General features: G+C 39.1%; 1 protein-coding gene across 1 annotated transcript in view; it reads right to left on the bottom strand.

The window, feature by feature from the left end:
- The window catches only part of LOC102672685 (dynein heavy chain 2, axonemal), a 33572-nt gene extending 12572 nt beyond the window's left edge, over positions 1-21000 (bottom strand). The window contains exons 1-36 of the mRNA XM_031514993.1: positions 20658-21000; positions 19872-20329; positions 17928-18064; positions 17250-17592; positions 16355-16874; positions 15600-15742; positions 14744-14889; positions 14572-14665; positions 12826-12996; positions 12519-12708; positions 12333-12429; positions 12003-12254; positions 11630-11757; positions 11432-11550; positions 10618-10732; positions 10428-10561; positions 10159-10352; positions 9811-10039; positions 9577-9728; positions 9263-9513; positions 8500-8720; positions 8220-8334; positions 7148-7319; positions 5928-6103; positions 5336-5498; positions 3717-3941; positions 3140-3428; positions 2941-3078; positions 2664-2834; positions 1981-2272; positions 1797-1888; positions 1221-1424; positions 934-1139; positions 659-844; positions 350-569; positions 23-238 (exon numbers count right to left, since the gene is read on the bottom strand). Coding sequence (XP_031370853.1) covers positions 23-238; positions 350-569; positions 659-844; positions 934-1139; positions 1221-1424; positions 1797-1888; positions 1981-2272; positions 2664-2834; positions 2941-3078; positions 3140-3428; positions 3717-3941; positions 5336-5498; positions 5928-6103; positions 7148-7319; positions 8220-8334; positions 8500-8720; positions 9263-9513; positions 9577-9728; positions 9811-10039; positions 10159-10352; positions 10428-10561; positions 10618-10732; positions 11432-11550; positions 11630-11757; positions 12003-12254; positions 12333-12429; positions 12519-12708; positions 12826-12996; positions 14572-14665; positions 14744-14889; positions 15600-15742; positions 16355-16874; positions 17250-17592; positions 17928-18064; positions 19872-20329; positions 20658-20910 — 7212 coding nt within the window. The 5' untranslated portion in view covers positions 20911-21000. The remainder of the gene's footprint in view (positions 1-22; positions 239-349; positions 570-658; positions 845-933; positions 1140-1220; positions 1425-1796; positions 1889-1980; positions 2273-2663; positions 2835-2940; positions 3079-3139; positions 3429-3716; positions 3942-5335; positions 5499-5927; positions 6104-7147; positions 7320-8219; positions 8335-8499; positions 8721-9262; positions 9514-9576; positions 9729-9810; positions 10040-10158; positions 10353-10427; positions 10562-10617; positions 10733-11431; positions 11551-11629; positions 11758-12002; positions 12255-12332; positions 12430-12518; positions 12709-12825; positions 12997-14571; positions 14666-14743; positions 14890-15599; positions 15743-16354; positions 16875-17249; positions 17593-17927; positions 18065-19871; positions 20330-20657) is intronic.
- Between the last annotated feature and the right edge of the window lie 578 nt (positions 21001-21578).

Below are 21578 nucleotides of genomic sequence, written 5' to 3'. Positions count from 1 at the left end.
TTTTTTTTTTTTTTTTTTTTTTTTTAATTAATTTCAACGTTAATAAAAATATCATTTTATTCGAAACGCACCAGAAACCGTATCCTATCCATTGTCGAATCAATTCCAACGGCGGTTGGGAACCGTAGATCTCTTTCATAGGCATGTTGAAGTCGTCCATGAACGCGATCAGAATTTTACCGCCTACTGGCACGTACACGCCCTTGGTCCGTTTCTCGAGCCTGCTCTCCACTATGTCCTGAAATATTAAATTTTCCATCTTTTAGGGGGAGTTAAACGACCAATAATCTTATATGTGTATATAATTGATACTTTGCAATTATTATTGTCGATAACAAATTTTACTCGCCTGCACGTTCTTCGAGGTGGTCTGGGCGGACATGTTGAGCGTCAACACGTTGTACTTCATCTCGTCCAGAGCGTTCAATACCAATTGAACCACCGACGTCTTCCCTGTCCCCACGGGACCCAGCAACATAATAGGGAACTGGTTCCTTAGAAGGTAACTAGTGACGAACTCGTATCGAATCGTGTCCACTGTCGGCACGACTATCTTGTAGAACGGCGTGCTGTAATTTTGTAATTAAAAGTATATATATGTATGTAGAATTTATTTATTAGAAGAGTTGTTCAGAGGAGAGAGAGACGAAAAAATTACTCCGCAGGAATTTTCCATATCGAGGGCAATCTTTCTTCCCAGGAAACGAACATTCGTAAACGGGAATCGACAAAATATTCGTACACCGTGTCGCGTAATGGGAACGTGCCCTCTATTTCTCGTATGAAATTGTCCACCCTGAACCGGCTCTCCTCGTTCACCGTGGCGCAGATAGACCACACCAAACTGTGGAATGAATAAATTAAAGAATTCTTCTTTCCTTTTTTTTTTATATATCTCGTATTTGGTGTATTTTCCTCTCGAATATAATATACCAGAAGATGAACCATATCCGGCAAATATTGGAGAACATGTCTATGTCTCCCGTGAATTCAACCCCGTTTTCGGGGATACAGAGCACTTCTATGAGCTTGCACAACGATTGAACGGAATTTAATTCGGGAACTGGGACAGGATCCTCGCATTTCTTCCGTTTGAATTCCAGCGTAGCGTCCACGTGACTATTGAACAATTTCTTGATCTGCGTAACACGAAAAAAATAATAAAGGAGAGATTCATTAAGATCCATTAAGAATCGATATTAGAGATCGTATTAAAGTACTTCTTCGAAAAATTCCTGTTTCGCTTGATATTTTTGTATCCAGCTGTTCATGTACGGCCTCCAACCGAGATCCTTGTAATCGTTGTAAACCATCCCAGCCCTCGAGACCGTGGCGGGGGAGGCGACAGCCAGATCCTGGACCTCGAACAAGAGAAGGACTTGTTGGGGCATGGTGATGCGGTCGTTGTTTATGAGCGTCAAAACCTACAGGCAATTATTTATTATCCTTGTAAATAAATTATACAACTCGATTTTAGGATAAATGAACCCTTAACATTCCTTTAGAGCCCTTTAGGGGAAAACTTTGAAACAAGTTTAACAGATCCAAGGGAAGAAGATTCAATATGAGACAAAAGATGTTGATAGCAAGAGATCGAAGATCAAATGAATAATATTTCTACAATTTTCAATTTCATCTCTCAAAGGAAGAAAAATTTTCGACTCTTATACACATCCGTTCTTATATTCCCTTCGTGAATAGGATTTTCGTGTTGTTGCAGCAAAGAAAGGAATAGAGAGAGAGAGAGAGAGAGAGAGAGAAAAAAAAATTTCCAACGGAGTCACAAAAGCACGCACCTTGTTATCGTCCATCACGCTGTTCATATTCTCGATCCAGTCGGCGTCCACGGGCCCGTCAAAGAGGATCCATTTCACGTCAGGGGTATCGTCTGTCAAAAGTAACGAGACACTTCGTACACACGCGTGCATCCCCTTTATATACATCCTACTTGGAAAAATCGAAAATGAGGGATGGTCGAACCGGAGCAGGTCTTCCGCATGATGGACGATATGACGCCGTCGTGCCACTCCCCGGTCACGAGATTGTACTCGCCGTAAAGCTCGGCAAGGCTCAACGCTTTCGGGTTAATGGGGAACACGTGGACGGCCTGGTATCCGGGTTTCTTGTCGTTCTTCATGCTAGTCATCGTGTTCTGCAACACCTTCCACGTGGCCGACTTGGCCGTGTTCGATTCGCCGACTATCATCGTCGAGTGCCTCGAGTGCATAGTCTCGAACAGCTGGATAACTTTCGTCAGTATCAGGGGGATAGGCTGGAAACAATGTTGGATGAACACGAACACCTATTTCGAATTCCTAGGCGAATTTAACATTGAGTTACGTCGATCGATGCTCGAAATTAACCCTTTCCTCTCCAACGGTGACTCTCCACCACTGGAGATTGTTGAACGATAATATTTATTTATGCTTGATTCTTTTAGAATATCATAAATAGGTTCTAAGCTCTTTACGCATAATCTTATGAGGTGGAATCTTATCTTATGAGTAATTATCTTATTTTAAGATTTCGAGCAACTCAAACAGGCCTGGAGTGCAAAGGGTTAATAATTCAAGCAGTGTATCATATGGACGTTAAATTTATATCAAAAAACGAGACAGAATATTTCTTTTTCTCTTTTGGAGAAAACGATGAATCGAGATTACCTGCAGCTTCAGTTTGATGGCCTCCTTGGTTATGTAACTGATAATTTCCTCGTAATCCACGGTCGGTACCTCGACCTCCGGGAAGAGGTCGCTGGTGATACCGACGAACAGGGGCAAGTCGTCCGAAGTGAGTTTGGCGATGTTCATGTCGTTCATGGCGAGGATGATCACCTGAAAGAAAGGATTTTTCACCTCTCCAAAACCTGATCTCGAAATTTAATCTCGACTGTTCGAGGGGATGTACGCAAGATTTTGAGAAACGAACGATGGGTTTTACCTCCTCGTCAGGCAGATTCGGGTATAATCTCTTCTTCCTCCCGGCGTATCTGGTCAGCGTGACTATACCTCTCAACCCAAAGTCGTAGTGATACTGTTTGCTTAATTGTTGTTGGGCCAACGTGTACAGGGTGAATACCTGGAGGAAAAGAGGATGGAGGGGTCGATACGAGCTCGATGCAAGGAGCGAGATGAGAAACCTTTCTGGCGAGAATTCGGGTCCCCTCGAATCCCTCGCAGAACAAATTGATCTCGGCTATCATGCTGCTGTCGGGAACCATCATCGAGATTGGCCTGAACATGGATTTCAGATTGTCGGGCAGCTCGGTACGACCCGCGTATCCTGGATTCATAGTGATGAAGATGCCGCAGGTGTGCACCAATTTTATTTCAGATCCTTCGAACACGAATCTGACGATCTTCTGCGAGAGGGCGGTGAGGATGGACAGTATCTGCTGCGCCACCACCGACAATACCTCGATGTTTATCCTGTCCAGGTATTTAATTTTATTCGTTTATAAAATTAGACTACTCGATGAAATACTTTGAACAATTTCTTTCCATAATTAAGAATCTGGAACGTCCTTTCATCCTCTCTCCTCGAATCGAAACATTGAATCGAGAAAGTGTTCAAGAGATTGGGAAAAATCATTGAGATATTGTTCACGAGAAGTGAGCGAGATCGTGTTTTAAAGTTTCCAGGGATGATCCGCTATTATATTGTAGTCGAAGAGGAGAGGGATAGGACGAGAAGGGATGGATTTCCTTCCTTTTTACCGGTTAAATTCGTCGAAGCAGCCCCACGCCCCGGTCTGCGAGAGGCCAGAGAATAACCTGCCCATGCTTTTGTAATCGAGCCCCTCGGAACAGTTCTGCACGATCACGTTGAATCCAAGCGCTTTCCCTAGATCCTTCACGGTCTCGGTTTTCCCGGTACCGGCCGGCCCCTTGGGACTGCCTCCCCGATACAGGTGGAGGGCGGTTGTCAGCGTTATGTAACACCTAGAACACCATTCAGACAGGATTCTGTCCTTAAAGGATCGTTTATTAATTTCCCCTCGAGTTATTCGATCGATGGCTTGAATCGAAGAGATCTTTGCTTCAATGAATTTTTCAATTTTTTAATTTTTCTTCGTTTAAAAAAGAAGAAGAAAAAATTACAAAGAGATTCCCAATCGCACTTTTCAAAGGTTTTTTTTCCTGAAGAAGGAAGAAGCACGTGATTCTATTCTTATCCGTTTAATCCGTTTTCAAGGGAGGGATTTAAGGGTGGGTCGCGACGTATTACTACGAAGAATCGTGGAGGGCGCGTCGCGTTCTTCCTTCCGCGACACAAATTCTCGGGGAACAAATGTATCGAGACGCCCAGCCCCTCGGTTCATAAATTAGAGCGGCGCGGAATCCTTTTATCGCGATTAAATCGATAAACAGCGTTAAGTATCGATCTTCCTTCTCAAACTGCTCTTTCACGTAAGAGATTTGTAGCTGCATAATTGTATATATTGCACAATTTTGGACAAAAGATGAGCTTATGTTGTTGATCGATGTATATTTGATTTAATTATAAACTATTCAAATTTGTATGATGTATTGATGTAGTATTATTGTATTTTGAAACAGAGAATTTTTATAGAAGAATTAATTCTAATAAAGATCCTTTATCCACAAAGAGATTAGATTTCATCAAGACTCAAGTATATAGATGTCGAAATAATGAAGCGCTAGATGGCGCAATTGAGTTATTGCCACTCAAGTTAAATCATTCTATATTACATTGTGAAATTATTGTGCGATATTTCAGAGTAATCGAACAAGTAATCAAAACAAAATTTCCTTTCTAATATTATCCGTTAAAAATTAACAATTAATTACAAAAATTAATTAAAATTAATTAAATAATGATCTCGAATTTTTTGAGACAGTGAGTAAGACAAGTCGTTTTTAGTGTCGCGAAAACTGACATCCGGGTTTTCTCTCATAATTGATGAAGTTACATCAAGATTCAAAGAGGCCTCGCCTGCGAGAGTCTCGTTGATCAACGTTAATTACAATCTCCCCCTCTGCTGTTCCCCCCCTCGGCTCGAAAATTTCTCTCTCGAGCGTTTCTTCGCGAGCGTCCACAAAGTTGCCTCGCGAAGTTTCGAGGATCATCCTCAGCCAAGCTTTCAACAACCGTTGATTAACGTTGATTACGGTTTCGCGATTTAAACATTATTCCAAATGCCAAAGAAACGAAAATCCTTTGCTGTTTATTTTTCAAATCTTATCGACATTTTTTTCTTTTTCTCTTTACGATAAAAATTCGAATAAAACTGGAAAACTAGACAGATCCTTCCTACGTATCTCACGTAGTATCTTATCCCTACTTTTTCACCATCTCACCAAAATCATCTTACCGATCGGTGAGCGGTGTAATCACCAATCGTCCAGTATTTCCAAGATACTCGTAACCATAAACGAAAAACGTGTTCGTCTGCCAAGCGATGCAATCGTCGATGTCCTTGTCCCAGTAGAATCTCAGCTGCGACAGCCACTCGAACGCTGACACGTCCTTGCAATCTAAAAAAAAAGAAACGAGACTCGAAAATATTTTTTCACGGAAAATCCTCATTTGCCAAACTTCGAAATGAAACGAGAGGGAATCCGGCGTCTATTAGTCTAATTCGCGGAATCGTATTAATTGGATAGGAGGGACGAGTCGTTGATGCGTGAATTTATCGTTGCAAACGTTGCACCTGTTCACTTAGCAATATTTGCACGGGCCAAATTGTTTTCAGGATGATGCGAGGATAATACGAGCTCCGATCTATCCGGCCATCTGTTTTCGGCTCGAGTTTGGATGAATTTACGGAGGACCGTGTTATTCTAAACGTCATAACGCAACCAATAACAAAGCAGAATCCGGATAATTTGTTGCTCGTGGCAAGGAAGGAAAGGAGGATTGAAAAATGTCGCGAAAGTTACGATAAGATCGGATCGATCACTCACTAGCACGGTACATCTTCTCGATAACGTCCCTCGCGTGGATCTCGAGCACCACGATCGCTTTGAACTTCAGTCGGTCCAGGTGGGTCAAATCGCTCCTGATCGCCTCCGAATACCTGCTCAACGCCTGATTCTGTCGTCTTCGTAGCTTCTTCAACGGCTTCCTCGAGTCAACTAGCCTTTAAATTTTCGTTTTAATTTATTTGGGAATGTTTGAAAAATTTTTTAAGCAGCGTTTCCTAATTTAAAGATTGAAGACGTTTTGGGAGAAGATTGATTATTATTAGAATGTTACAATAACTTGTAATAACTCAACGACGCCATCTAGGGTTCAATATCTAGATATTCTTAAAATTATTTGACGTAGTTCTTTATTTAATTCAATTTATTTTTTTTCCAGGAAAAAGGTATTAAAAATCTTGGGGGAGTTTGAAAACTCGATAAAGAAGAATTAGGAAACGCTGCATTAAAAAGTACGTATATCAAAGCGGAAAGAATTCTTTGAAGAACCCCTCCATCGATTCCCTCCTTTCTCCTTTCCAGTTTCCACATCACAGTGACCGCATACTTTTAATCAAGACCGAGTTTCATCCGTTCAAAAACCGTTCGCAAGAACAAAAAGCCATTCCCTATCCCGAAAGAAAAAAAAAAAAAAAAAAAAAAGAAAAGGAAAGAGTCATTAATTATCCTCATCAGCCGGTATCACTTTCCACATTTAACCCCGTTTCCACCGTACAAAGCCTCATAACACGAAATTTTTTTCCCCTCTCGAGCGCTAGGGGATATAATCATCCCCTTTGTCCGACACCTCTGTATCCCTTTATTTCTTTCAGGGAGGGTCAGACCCGGCCACGCCAGGACCACCTACCCTCTGCCACGGGACAGAGAGGGGTCTCGGGATTTTCTCCCCGTGGCGTGGGTTAAATTATTCGCGGTACGGCTGGTATATGCAAACGAGGGAGAAAGGATGGCCGTTGTGGCCGTGGATCGCAGCGCCGTAGCCGGAATATGCAAAATTCTCCCTTATTAGAGTAACCGTGTCCCTCTATTCGCGAACCAACCCTCTCCAACATGGGGTGCAGACCTTCGAAGCCTCTCTCTCTCTCTCTCTCCCCCTCTGTCTCATCCACTTTCCAATGGCGCTCTCTCTGTCAGGTTGCCGTTACAATTGTAACTCGCAACGTCGTCTAAATTTCCACGATGGAATAAAGCGCGAAGCTCACTTGCAGTGCAATAGGGTGCGGGTGCAGTCGGTCGTCCACTGGATCTGGGTGGACGTGATCCCTGGTTGGCCGGGCCACTCCTTCACCCACTTGTCGCGTTTCTGGATCATTTTTCGCAGCGCTGTTCGACATTGCTTCAGTACCTCGTGTAAACTTACCCTCATCGCTTTCTCTGCGAAATTGATTCGTTAATATTGATCACAATTGTATCGTCATCACTTGTTATATACACTTGTTGAGAAATTTGTTTTAATTGTAATTATTATTATTGTTATTATTACAAAGGATCACTTTTTTTTGTTACTACTAAACGAGTTTCGGCATTTTAATATTAATTACAAAGATATTATACAATTTTATTTTTAAGTATAATTATGCCGGTTTCTCTGTCGGTAATTCCGATCTAGCTTTAACCGACCGTGTGCCGCGCCATCTTTATGCTTCCCGCCCGGCGTAAATTGTGTCTCTCTGCGTGAAAAATTGTTGCCGGATGGAAGCTCGAAAACGGTTGGATAAAAGCGCGAATGAAACGCGAGGGATAATCATTTTTTCCACCGTTGAACGCACTCGTACGAGGTCAAATATGATTTTCTAATGGATGGGGTAAGGACGTTAAATATTTAGCCGGATCTCCTTTTATCTCGCTCTTTTGCGATCTTAATATTTTAAAATTACGGTAGGACTTTGTTTATGGGAATTTTGTTGGAGGATAAACAGATTGATTGGAAGTTTATATTTATATGATACAATTTGGAAACAATTTTGCAAACACAAGTAATAAAATTGTTTAAGGTTAATTTTTAACTTACTGCTCTCGATGATAAAATTAAATATTATTTCGATTTACTTCGAAAAGAAAAATATGATAAAATAATCGATATTTTAAAGGATAAAATTTTCACTTTTACATTACTACTGATTTCAATTCATCGATAATTCTTCACTTTAAAATATAGTCATTCTTTGGTTTTGGCATTGAATACGTTACATTGTAAGTTTTTCGTTCGATAATATCTTTCAAAGAAAAGTTAAGTCGTTTCGTGATTTATTTGGAGAAGGAAAAACATCTTACCAATCTCGCAGAGCCACCTCTCCACCTGGCCCTCCAGAACAACGGGCTCGGTAAAATCGACAAACTCCCCTTCGCTGGAATTCATCGCTATGGCCAATTGTTTCCCGGTAACGGACTGTGAAATCATTCGAGACGACATTAAAATCATTTCGAATCAACAAAATATGGATCATTCGTATTATCTATTGATTCTAAAAATCAATTTCTTATCATAGATTCTTTTACAATCTTTTTCTTTCTTTCTTGTAATTTTATTAAAATTAAAAACTCGTGAACCCACCTTGCTCAGACTAAGGAATTTAATATTCTCGAACAGTTTCTTGATGTGCACCTGTATCAGTTCCGGTTTCCTCGCGTTGGCCAGGATCTCGAGTAGATCCTCGTTCGAAATGAAGTAGAATCTCGGGAACACGTGTCGTTTCGTCTCCAGATATTGTTCCAGGGCACGTTGCATCAACTCGATTTCGCGGCTGATTTTATTCAGAAGCTCGAACAGGCCGGCTGGAGCGAGAAGGAAGGAAAGGAAAAGAAAGAAAGAAGGGAAATTGGGTGGAGGCGAAGAAAAAAATGCAAATGCTTCCGGCAGACCGGATTTACATTATTTTTCACCGCCTTCCCTTTTTCTTTTTCACGTCGAGCCAACATCGTACATCCCCCCTCCCTTCGAATTACAACGCATACTTACTTTTTTTTCACGTTTCGAAGTTTTTATTTACACTTTTCTCCTCTCGAAAAAATTGCATTTTTGAAACGAAAGCGAACGATTAGGGAGGAAAAGTATTACAAACAAGGCGAGACTTTTTTTCTTTGAGAAACTGAGAATTAAATCTTTAGGATTCAAAATTTTTAAAAATTGAGAATTAATTCGATTCGAAAGGAAAGCGTTTGGAAAATTTAAAAACGATTATTTAATTTAAATTCGTCAGAGTTTCTTCCTGATTAAAAATTAACAAATCTCCCCCAAATTTCTTGATCCCAAAACTGTTTTTCATTCAAAGTATCGGCTTTCTGAAAAATTTAAAAAAAAAATAAAAGACACATACGCGGCTCGTGAGTGGCTTTCAAGGCCAGGCCAATGGAGGCCATCCGTGACGTAATCTCGATCCACATTTTCGTCAGTCTGTCGTAATCGTCCGTCTCCTTGGGGAGCTGTTTCCTGATGTCTTCCGTGGTGAATATGTTGTCCATGTACATGTAGCCTCGCTGAATCATCAGAGTTATTTCCAGGACCTCCCCTATGATCGAAAGGGTCCGCTCCCAGTAATCCACCTCTTTCGCGAACGGCTCGACGAATCTGGGAACCACGTGAGCATCTTACCCTCTGAAAGAGAGTCAATTTGAAAAATTGAAAAGAAACCTCGTCGCCTTCATGGCCGATAATTGAACTTGATGCTCCTCCAATGTTTGCACTATCTCGTCCGTGGTCTTTATCCTGTATATACCTTGATCCTTGTAAGGGATCATTTCCAAAGGCATCTTCTGCCAAATGTCGCTGATAGCTTTCAACCCCTGAAATGGGAGAGAATTCTCTCTCGTCTGGTTTCGGCACGTGAAATGGCACAAGTTTACGAATAAACGAGCAATCACTCACAATTTCAATAGTCAATTCCATGGTGGCAGAGTTGGATATATCGCTGATCTGTTCAGCGAAATTTTGAAACTCCATCTCGGTGATGGCGTCCAGAGTGAATTCCGGCGACAGCTCATCGAAATCACGACCCACGATCTCCTTGAGCCTCTGCCAATGCCGAGGCCTCATCGCCGGATTTTTCAGATCGGTGATCAATGGAAGGGTGCGTCTGAACTTGTCCACGCTCGTTCTGGAAAAAAAAGTTCCAATTCCTTAAATTTCTTAAATCCTTAAATCGACGAGAAATGATTCGATACAAAATTATTATTTTGTCGTAAAAAAAAAAAAAGAAAAAAAAAGGGAGAATACCTCGAGTGCTCGACGATCTCCCAATTCTTCTCCTTCAACTCTCTGCTCAGACGATTCAACTTTCTGAACAGGACATTTGCCGTGGTCTCCATCTGTTCCATCTCGATCTCCCAGAAATTCGCAGTTTTGTACACCTGCCAAGCGTCGTTCCACTCTTTCCTGATATCCCACACCAGTTGGATAGCTTTCATATCCTGAAAAGAAACTTGAAGCTCTTGTTGTCGAGCTCTTGCATACGCCGATTGATCATACTCGACCGATTTATTTACCTGTTCCAATTGTATGAGGTCGAGCGAATCCGGCTGACTGATTTCGAACACCATAAGCTGCGACTTCAGCATGCTCTCCTTCGTTTTCAAATTCACGAAGTCACGTTCGAGGGAGGCCAGCCAATTGAGAGCGTCTAATATATCGATAGATGTTAATCGATTAGGTTAACAGTGGGTATACGGGGTATACCTTGTATCTCCCACAAGGACGTGAACGGTCCGAATTCCCAGAATCTCTGAACAAGCTCCTGCACGTCTATCTCGAACGTTACCACATCTTCCATCAGCATCTGTTTGAACTCCGCCTAAAAAGAAAAAAAAAAAGAAAAAGAATGATAATAAATATTGGATACAGATTACACACAGATCCATCCATTCTAGATAATTTAACTGATTCACAGTGTATTTAATCACATTAAATAATTCATTATTTGAATAAAAAGGAATTTCTTTTAACCATTTAATTGTATTTTTAACACAGACGATCTAAACACAAAAGAAAAGAAAAAAATGAATCGTAATAGACAATAATTTTAATTATTTTATAAATTATAAAAAGTATACAAAATAAGAAAGTATAATAAACTAAAACTTCAATAACTATATTCGTCAACGTTTTGTTCAACGCGTGTTTTTCTTGAAGAACTGGAAGAAGGCTTATCCATATTAGGGAAAGTTTACAAAAGTATACTTTGAAAGAGACTCGAGTAGCAATCAAAATGAAACTAAACTTTTACTATATCTTGTACATAAAAGACAAAGTATTCATTTTATAATCAACGATAAGAAAAATGAAAATAAATGTATACATTCAAATTTTAAATTATTTAAGTAATATTCTATTTTAAAAGATTTATCTATTGTATTTTTATTTTTATTTTAATGATATACAAATCAGTTAACCAATAATTAATTTGATTCTTTGGATAATCCTCCATTTATAATTATATTCGTTTGATGAAATTTGGACGAGAAAATTTAAAAAAAAAATTTTCCAAACTTGCCTGTTTCTCTTTCAACATGAAATCGCATTCATGCAAGAGGCCGAGATACGCGGTCCAGGAAGGCTGTATATCGTAAAATTTTCGCTTGAAGTCGAACGTCAACATAACCTCGTACTTTTCTGGACAAAAAGGGATGGACGAGTAACGATCGAGGAGAGGGCGAGAAGAAACACGCGAGCAGTTTAATCAACGGTTTACCCAAGAGCTGGAATTGATCCTCGATCTTCGGGAATTGCTCTTCCTCGTGAGGAATATCGGCCATCAGCTTATCGAACAACTGCATCGCTTGTTGCATGGTGATCAGATCCGTCGGCTCTTTCGATATTCTGAATGTGAATGTAATAAATTATTCCAAGACATCACTTTGTTACACATCACTTTATCAATTTTATTGATTAAGATATTTATTGCTCGATTGCCCTAGATTATTCAATGAGTAAACAAACGTGCCTAGCTTCTCTATATTTCTTAAGATTAAATTAAGGAGAATACGTGCGAAATTCGATTATCTATGGATCTGTATTATCATTGGTTTCAAAAAATTTACTTCGATCTATCTTATATATCTCACTTCTTCGAATTCTCCGCGATGTAGTGATAGACATGGTTCATCATGTTTTGCGTTTGCCGGAACAAAACGCCGATTAATTTCTGTTGCCAAATCGAGCACTCTTCGATAATGGCGCCCTTCAATCGATCGGAGTTCACGTCGAGGAAGTGTACGGAAGTCATCGTCTCCTGTATCTGAACATTGTTCGCGATCATCGTGTACCTGCTGATATCTGAATCGAAGGTATCCGCGGTTGGCTTCAACTTTTCGTACCTTGAATTAATCAATCAATATCGAGTTAATCGAACCGATTTTATCTAGAATTTCAATCTTAAATATATATATATATACCTCTGGAGAAACATCTCTCTGTTCATTTCCCAAACTTCGTGAAACGGTTCCCAGGTTTTCAAGTAGGTTTGCATTTGGATGAAGCAGAAATTCACCTCTGAGAATTCGTACAATTACATCGAGATTATCGAGGGAAGGGAGAAAAGAAGGATTGTCATAAATGGACAGATTAAAAGATCGATTAACCGTCGTTTAACTTCTGTTGAAGATCGAGCAATTCTGGGTCTTTCTCGTATATTTTCCAAAATGGCGGCACATGGAAGTCCAACTTGAATTTGTCTGTTAATCTTATTATGTTTTTCAAAGGTTCCAAGAGATTGTCGAAGATCATCGAGATTTCCATCGCGATATCCGATAGATTTGGTACGAAATTTACCTACAACGATTCTTATTCTATTTTTATCCTTATTCGGGAACGAACGAAAGGAGCGAAATTTTAATATAAGCAGATGAGATTTTTGAATGAAAAAGAGAAAAAAAGAATCGTTGTTACCTTATTATCTATAAGCTCTACGTGCACCAGGATGAGAGGCGATGGGGGTGCTGTTCCATCCCCGTGAAGAGCAAGGTACATGGCGTTAAAGGATTCGATTAAACACATTTTGAAAACCTCGCCTATCACCACGTCTATTCTGCTTAAATATCCTTTCCATTCTTCCAAACTCTGTTAAATGTCACATATTTTTGTAAATAATTAATCGTCAATCTTCATCCTAATTTCTAAATATTATTTAATTCTTTGCTAGTTATCAAAATATTTCGTTACATCTTCATTCTTATTCTTCGTTCGTAATATTATTGTTATTAGAATGCAAATATTCCTTTCTAGAAAATTTCTTTCTAACAATTATCGAAAAATATCTCAAAAAAAAAGAAAAAATTATATTTTTTAACTCATTAATAAATTTCAAAGTACAAATGGCTGTATATAAGAATTAACAAATGTTCCTTTTAGTATTACACATCGTTACATCTTCATTCTTCGTTCGTAATATTACTAGAATGCAGATTTATTACTAGAATGCAAATATTCTTTTATAGAAAATTTCTTTCTAACAATTATCGAACGATATTTAAAAAAAAATTATTTTTTAACTCATGATTAATAAATTTCAAAGTATAAATGGCTGTATATAAGAATTAACAAATGTTTCTTTCAGTATTACACATCGTTACATCTTCATTCTTATTCTTCGTTCGTAATATTATTGTTACTAGAATGCAAATATTCCTTTCTAAAAAATTTCTTTCTAACAATTATCGAACGATATCTCAAAAAAAAGAAAAAAATTATATTTTTTAACTCATGATTAATAAATTTCAAAATACAAATGTTAAACTATCCTGTACATAAGGATTAACGAATACGCGTGTTCCTTCCGGCACTCGGGTAGCGACATATCGGCCTAGTCTTCCGTTTCCGGATTGGAATGGCGCAAAAATTGCGGCGTATAGCCCGAAGGGATAACGTGGCTACGCTCCGTGGGGGGATTTTACCAGGTGGATAGCCGCCGTTTGTCGTCATATTCAACGCAGAAACGAGCTGTTCCGCGTGAGCGAGAATGAAATCGTAGGGGGATGCGAAAGTCGAGTCTCGTTGTTATTATCACCGTGTTCAAGGATGTTCCCTCCTCGTCTACGGTGGATATTTTTAATAAAACATTTTTTTATGATGGAAAAATGGCTAAATATATTGCGAGTAGGAATTTTCAAGGATCGAAGGGGACATTTTATGTTGTTCGTAAAAATTTACATGGAGATATTCCATTCTGTATGGTAATTTATATCTTGAGATTGATTTTTTTTAATAATATTATTTTATCACGAGGAGGGAACTAATAATGCTAATAAAAATATGTATCTTACAGTAATAGTATTTATAATTGTACAACTCGAATAATATGAATTCTACGTATTTATGCAAGTGAAATATAACCAGATATAATTCATTCCTAGTGAATCTAGCGCTTTCTAAGTTTCCACCAAATGTTGACCCTAGCTTATATACATCTCTTATATTTAAGAGAAGTATATAACATCCAAATTACTTATAGTTACTTATTATCATTCCTACGCTGCTTCCTCAAAATACTTTCCTCAAAATCATCAGTTTTCTTTCGCAACAACGAATTATAATATTCCAATGCTTAAATTAATAATAATTCTTCCTTTATGAGAATCAAATAACGCGAGAATATTAAAAACGTCATCGATAAATAACAATATGACATAAACTCACGTCCTCGATCACACCCTTGAACCCATCAAAAATGAGCATCACGTATTCGATGATGGTTTTGTGAACGTTCGACACCTTTATGAACGTCTCGTCCCTGAAACGGCGGATCCGAATCACATAGCTTTACAATCCCCAAAATCCCCAAAACCAAAAATAAAACCGGTTCTCATACCTCGAGTTCATCAAATCCTCCTTCAACTCCTCCATTACGTACATGTAGTTCGGTTTTATAATGATCATCGGCGTGTCGCAGATTATCTCGCAGAGTTTCAGTATTTGCTCGTTCGACATCCTGTACGTGTCGATGAATTCTTGAAGCTGCACACGAAACTCACATGAGAAGAAGAAGAAGAAGGAGAAGAAGAAGATGAAGATGAAGAAGATGAAGAAGAAGAAGGAGAAGAAGGAGAAGAAGGAGAAGAAAAAGAAGAAAGAGAAGAAGAAGGAGAAGATGAAAAAGAAGAAGGAGAAGAAGAAGAAGAAGGAGAAGGAGAAAAAGAAGAAGAAGAAGAAGATTAAGATGAAGAAGAAGAAGAAGAAGAAGATGATGAAGATGAAGATGAAGAAGAAGAAGAAGAAGAAGAAGAAAAAGAAGGAGATGAAGAAAAAGAAGGAAAAGATGAAGAAGAAGAAGAAGAAGAACGGAGGTGAGAACATCCATGAAGTAACACCGAGGCTTGTAATATCCCGTGCTTTGTCCCGTCCGACCGAATTTCTTCTTCCACCTTCGCAATGAACGTAACGTTTCGAGCCGCAAAGCGGCGGTCAAACCGGATATCCGCTATTGTTATTCCTCGGCCACGCGCGCGCTTCTTGCTTAATTAAACAAACAAAGGATCCGCGGACAGATATCCACTTGGCTCGGCCAGAAAATTTAATTTCGCAGCGGGACAGAGCCGGGGGACTCGGCGCATAAATTTCTCCACCGCCGTATCAGCCGCCTCCTCCAACCTATATCCAACCGGTCAAGTTGGACGGGGAGAGAGGAGGGGAGAAAGAGAGAGAGACAGAGAGAGGAGGAAGCGTACATTTGCCGTTTCGTTAAAGCAATCCTCGATGTACGCGTCCACGTATTCCGTGTTCCATGTCAGCTTGTTTAAGCCTGGATTGATCTTCCTGTCTAGTTGGCGAATTAGTTCGCGGAACAGTTCGCGTTCTACTATCGACAAAGCTGGAAAAATATAGGTATATGTACATGTATATGTGGACACCTCTACACAACCGTTTGGAAACCCGATTATCCGAACGTTACTCGACGATTACAATTTCGATCGATCATTTTAAAATATTCTCGATAGCGTTGGGATGGAATTTTTCAAGTAACGCGCGCTTTTTCCAAGCTTGTTCACTTGTTCTCTCGATTACAATTTCACAGGTTATTTTAAAATTAAAACGCTCAGCATGGAAACGGTTTTTTGGTTTTTCAAATTACGCGCGCTTTTGAAGGGGAAGAGAGAGAGAGAGAGAAAGAGATAAAGTTACATACGGAATTTTCGAATGCTATGCTCGATGGATCACTTTAAAGTTCTCTTTAATTCTGGTCTAGCGTGAAAACGACTTTTTTGAAATAAGTTTCGGAAGTAGAGGGAGCCGATTCAATATGGCTGCCAAGAAACAATCCGATTTTTCGAATGAGAAGTTCGATATGTTCTATATATCTCAACGTTATATAAAAATAAAAATAAAGATAAAATTGGCAAACCAACTTTCGATCACTACGATAACGTTGTCTCCTATTGTTGAGATATAAAAATAAAAAATGAGATAAAATTGGCAAACTAACCTTTGATCACCTTATTGTAACTGATAATAACTGCGATAACGCTCTCGAACACGAAATTAAGGGTCTCCCATTTGTCGAAAACGATCTGCACGTGGACAGGGATGATGAATTTCAACGCGATCCAGTAGGAGGCCTCGCGGCACAAGGTCAAAATGGACGGGTCTATGTTGCACCTGAGAAGGCCCTCGGTGATGTTGCAGCGGCGCATGAGGAAACGATCCAGCTTTGCCCGGGGATTGTCACCGACCTCGTAGATCCATTTCGCGTATAAATCGGCGACGAAATCCTCGATCGATTTCTGCAGCAGCTCTTGCTGATGGAACGCCTCGTAGCGGAGGCCGCAATAGGGCATCCAGAGCGCGTGCTCGAGGATCTCTCTCGTCACTTGTATCCGGGCGCCCTTCGTGCGCAAATTCAACGCCCTGCCCGCGTAATAAGGAGTCATCGAGGAGTACTCCTCCATTTCGTCCAACACCTCTTGCTTCGCTTTCTGGATATCGTCGCAGAAAAGTTTCCATATCTGGTGGAGCAATGGGAATTTAAGGAGTGAGAAGAGATTTGTTTTCTCTTTACGATTCGAAATGTAGGAAACGATTATTATATTTTATATCGTGGAATAGAAAATTTTCAAGAAAGTTGTTTTGTTTAACAGTCGTTGTAATAGTGGATATTTAAGTGAAGGATTCAGAGAAAGCTGTGGATCGAGAATTCTTCTTGGAATAATTGGAAGAAAGAGAAAAAAATATTTTATGAATCTTATGAATATCTTTATGGTAAAAATTGGACATCGTTCTATACTTTTCCTTTTCGTGAAAAAACTTTCAGAATATGATGGAAACTATGCAGAAGAATTCGAAGATTTATAATAGATAGATTTTTCAGTTCAACCTCGTACCTCGCTCGTCTTGGAATCAAACAGAGCTCTCAACTTGTCGCGATTCATGTAGCTATGAAAGCTTTGAAAATCCTCCATCGCCTCCTGTACATTGTTTAAATTGACGAAGATCGACGTGACCAGGTTCTCGATAATGATTTCCAGATCCTTCATCTCGGCTCGAAAGGCGAACATGTCGTCGTTCCACATGCTGTGATGGACGTCGAAGATATTGTGAGAGTTCTCGTCGATTTTTTTCAAAGCCTCCTTAAACAGTCTTTCGACCTTTTGACACACCCTTTCTCGCTCCTCGCCCCTCGTACCGCCAAACATAGGCTTGGCCACGTCTGTGGTTTCGTCCATTCTGCCAATAAATTTCGTTAAAACGTATTTAAAGATCGCGCGAATTTAGAAAATTTTACTCTACAAAATTCTCTCTCATTTAAAAATTTTCTAAATTTCTCGCTTCAAATATCTGCCTAATTTTTACCAAAATATAAAAAGATTGGTGAATAATTTTTAATTAAACATCTATGAGAAAATAATTTTGAAATTTTCCTTAATCTATTGATCTATTCACGAAAAATCACTGGCAAAATCACAATCGAGATAATACTCGAGATTTCATCCTGTTTATCACGCTGTCTTCAATTCTGGAACTAATCGTTCGACAGGCATGAAGAGGCGTGGACTGATTACCTGGCAAAATCGATCATCGCCTGACAGATCTCAATCATATCGTTGCACCTGCTGATGCAAGTATCAATATGCTGGAATATATTGATCTTGTTCAAATCCCACGATACGCCTAACAGAGTAGTATGGGCATGCACTATCTGAAAAATTATTTTTTTTTTTTAAAATACATTAGTCCTAGATCTATAGATATATTAATATATATATATTACTCTGAAATTTTTTCCAACTACAAAGTAGTCTAAAAAAAAATTTAAAATACTGGTTTATCATATTAATTATTTTAGGCCTTCGAAATATCTGGAGAAAAATAATTGTATATGGAGAAAATATTTTTCTCTACAAGAGATAGATAAAGAGAATACACAAAATCTCTATTACATTACTCGTAACGCGAGGAAATTAATCCAACCCTTTCCAAATATTATTTATATCTCATTGAGAAGATCTAAGAGAAAGTAAGAGAATACACAAGAGACCAACAATTTATTCTGTATTATCGGCCGCTTAGGGGAAACAGTTCACCACCACCTCCACAGGATGGTGATACTCTATTCGTTTCACTCACAAATTACCTTTTTTTCACCTCTCCAAAACACTATTAAAAATTATTAAAAATTTTCGAAATAAAAGTGGCGCCATTTCGTTCTCACGAATTCTCTCGTTAAATATCCCTATGTTGGACTTCACTGGCTGACTGGTGATTCAATTTCAAAAAAAAAGAAAAAACGTTCGAACGCGCGATGTTGTTATTTTTTTCGATCAGAAACCGATTTTTCTTCGAATCGATTTGGAAAAAAAATTTTTTCTTTTTTTTTCATCGAACACGATTCGTTTCTCGAAACGGATACGCTCTCAACCCTCCCCCAGGGTTTCATAAATAATATCGAAAATGCAATATTATTTCCTTGCTTGCTTCATCAACACAGGAATCGTATTACTTTTTCGGTGGTAATTGCGATGATTTTTAACTGGATTCCTGTTTCTTGCAAAGGAGACACGAAAAATTATTCCTTCGCACTATTTACAACACTATGCACAAATTATATATCATTAGGACCAGTGTTTCTTAATTTTTAAGAAAATTGAAGAGAGAAGATCGGAACAGAAATAATCGCAAAAATTTACAATACTATGCACAAATTATATATCATTAGAACCAGTGTTTCTTAATTTTTAAGAAAATTGAAGATTAGTCAATCTTGGTACAGAAATTAATAATCGTAAAAGGGATTTTTGATCCTCGAAACTGAGAGATTTTTCAGGAAAATTCGTGCTCCCTTTGCACCCTCGTTCCACCAAGGATACGGCAGCTACATGGCTCGTGGCAATTTTCACCCCCCTCGCCGCTTATCTAACCACACGGGAAACGCCTAAGTTAGGGGTTAGTATTAACCCGAAAACTTGACCCTCCCCTTCAACAAGGGATGAAACCCTAATTTCCAAAATTCGACGAATCATTTTTAAACAATTCGTGCTACAGTTTTGCATTCTCTTCACGATCTCTTATTATATCAATTCTTAACGAGAGCAGATCGAGATCGGGATTACTAATCGCGAGGGGGCACGATTATTGCAGGTTTCGTGCGCGCTTGCAACCATCTCGCCCCGATTAAAGATGAAGATAAGATTAATTGCAGGAGGAAGGGCGAGTGTTACTTTAACAAGGGGTTGGGATCATCGCGAAAGGCGGAGGTGGCGTTTAACGCTTAACGTTTAACGGCTCTTCCCCAAGTATCCGAGGTAACTCCGCGCACACGTCGTTTAATAGTTCCTTAATGCACCGAGAGAATTTGAAAAGGAGAGGGTTTCGTCTCGAACGTGGAAATTATATTAAATCAATTACGTTTATTATGGAAATTATATTATATCAATTGAAGAATTGCGTGACTCGTTTATTAGAAAAGAAATTATGGAATATTAATATTGAACTCAAACGAGCGTTACCTGGTCGTACAGTGCGATGTAATTTTTACAGCTCTGTATGCACTCGTCGAACTTTTCCATGTACTTTCTCGTCTGACCGGCGAAAAGCTCGTCGAAGTTTATGTAGTCCCGGCAGATGATGATTATCTGATTGCTGAGCGCCCTGAACAGATTCTCGATCCTCTCCTGGGTGTTGTAAAACGGCGAATTCAACCAGATGATTCTGATCAGGTGTATGATGAGGAGCAAGTGTTGCTGAATCTCGGACGGCGACTGGCATTTGTCTATCTCGGAGGAGGGGTCGACCAGGATTCGTAGGTACTCGACGTTCGATATGGCCTCCTTCACGAACGTCTCGATCTCGTCCTTTAATTTCAGGAATTGTTGGGCGTAGGTCGAGTGGCTCGTCATCAGGAAATCCGTTATCTTTTTCACGGTGGGGTTCTGCACTTGGTAGTTTAAACCGCAGAGATTGTCGTCTGTTCGATCGAAGAATTTATTCTTCTTCAAAAGATATCCGCAAATCTTACCCAACAAATCATTTTACTGAGTAATCAGTAAAATGAAGATTTCTTTTTTTTTTTTTCGCGATACGATAATGAGGAAAAAGAATTGAAATTGAAAATTTTTCACGGTAAAAACTGTTCATACAATACTTTTGGACACTGGAAATGGAAATTAATGTTCGAAATTCAAATATTCGAGGAATATTTCAAAATCGAATTCCAATTTGTGAATTATGAATGAGAAAATTCTGAATTGAATCGTATTTTTTACAAATATCCTCGAAATCAAGATGGAACTAACATCGATAGATCCAAAAGTCGTATTCGTCCTTGAGGCACAACAATTCGAGGGGTGTTGCCTGTTCCTGATCCGAGAGCGCTATCCTCACTTGGGTGGTCCAATAGGCCACCACCACCTCCATCCTCTTGATTATCTCCTTATCGGCGCCCATCTCGTCCACAACCAGCTCGTCACCCTCCCTCGGCACGTATATCACCGTTAACCCCTGCATTTTGTACGTAAGGTCCGTTAAGGAGCACAGGAACGAGTCCATGTGCGTGTAGAAATCCGCCTTCACGCATGTGTATCAGGTTAAGGAAATAGCAATAAACCTGGGAAATATAAATATTTTTCTTCTTCAAAGGATATTCAAGAAGGATGTTCAAGATATCCTTCAAAAATCATTTCAAATTGTTCCAAGAAACTTAATATCTATTCTATTATTCTTTCCTAATTTAATAAACGAAAAAAATATCGATCTTTCGCGACATCCTTGAGTTTATATTTAAAACAATACAAGAAAGAAAGTTGAATCCTTGGAATCATATTATATATAATATTTCAATCTCATAAAAAGTATCCCTTAAATCGAAAAAACAAATTCTTCTGACTGAAAATCCAAAGATATTCAATGATCTCATAGAATCGTTCATTGTCATCACGAACGACCATTCTAATCCTAAAATTAGGGCAAAAATTGAAAAATTGAAAAAGAAAGAGAAAAACCACCCTTCTTTTCCTCCCCCCATATACACCATATACACCAATATAATTCCCAATTTTAGATTGCACGAAAAGTGGAGGAGTCACTGTCCATCCCGTTCAACGTGGATCCATTAGAAATAATGAGGCGACTTCCGGCCAAACGTTGCAATGCAATTCCTCCCCTATGTGCGTGTGCAAACATTCGACGTCGAATTGCAGCAGAGAAGGAGGAGGAGG

Source organism: Apis dorsata, unplaced genomic scaffold (assembly GCF_000469605.1).
Source record: "Apis dorsata unplaced genomic scaffold, Apis dorsata 1.3 scaffold_52, whole genome shotgun sequence".
Lineage (NCBI taxonomy): Eukaryota > Metazoa > Arthropoda > Insecta > Hymenoptera > Apidae > Apis > Apis dorsata.
The sequence above is the reverse complement of the archived record's forward strand: the minus strand, read 5'-3'. Positions and strand labels throughout refer to the sequence as shown.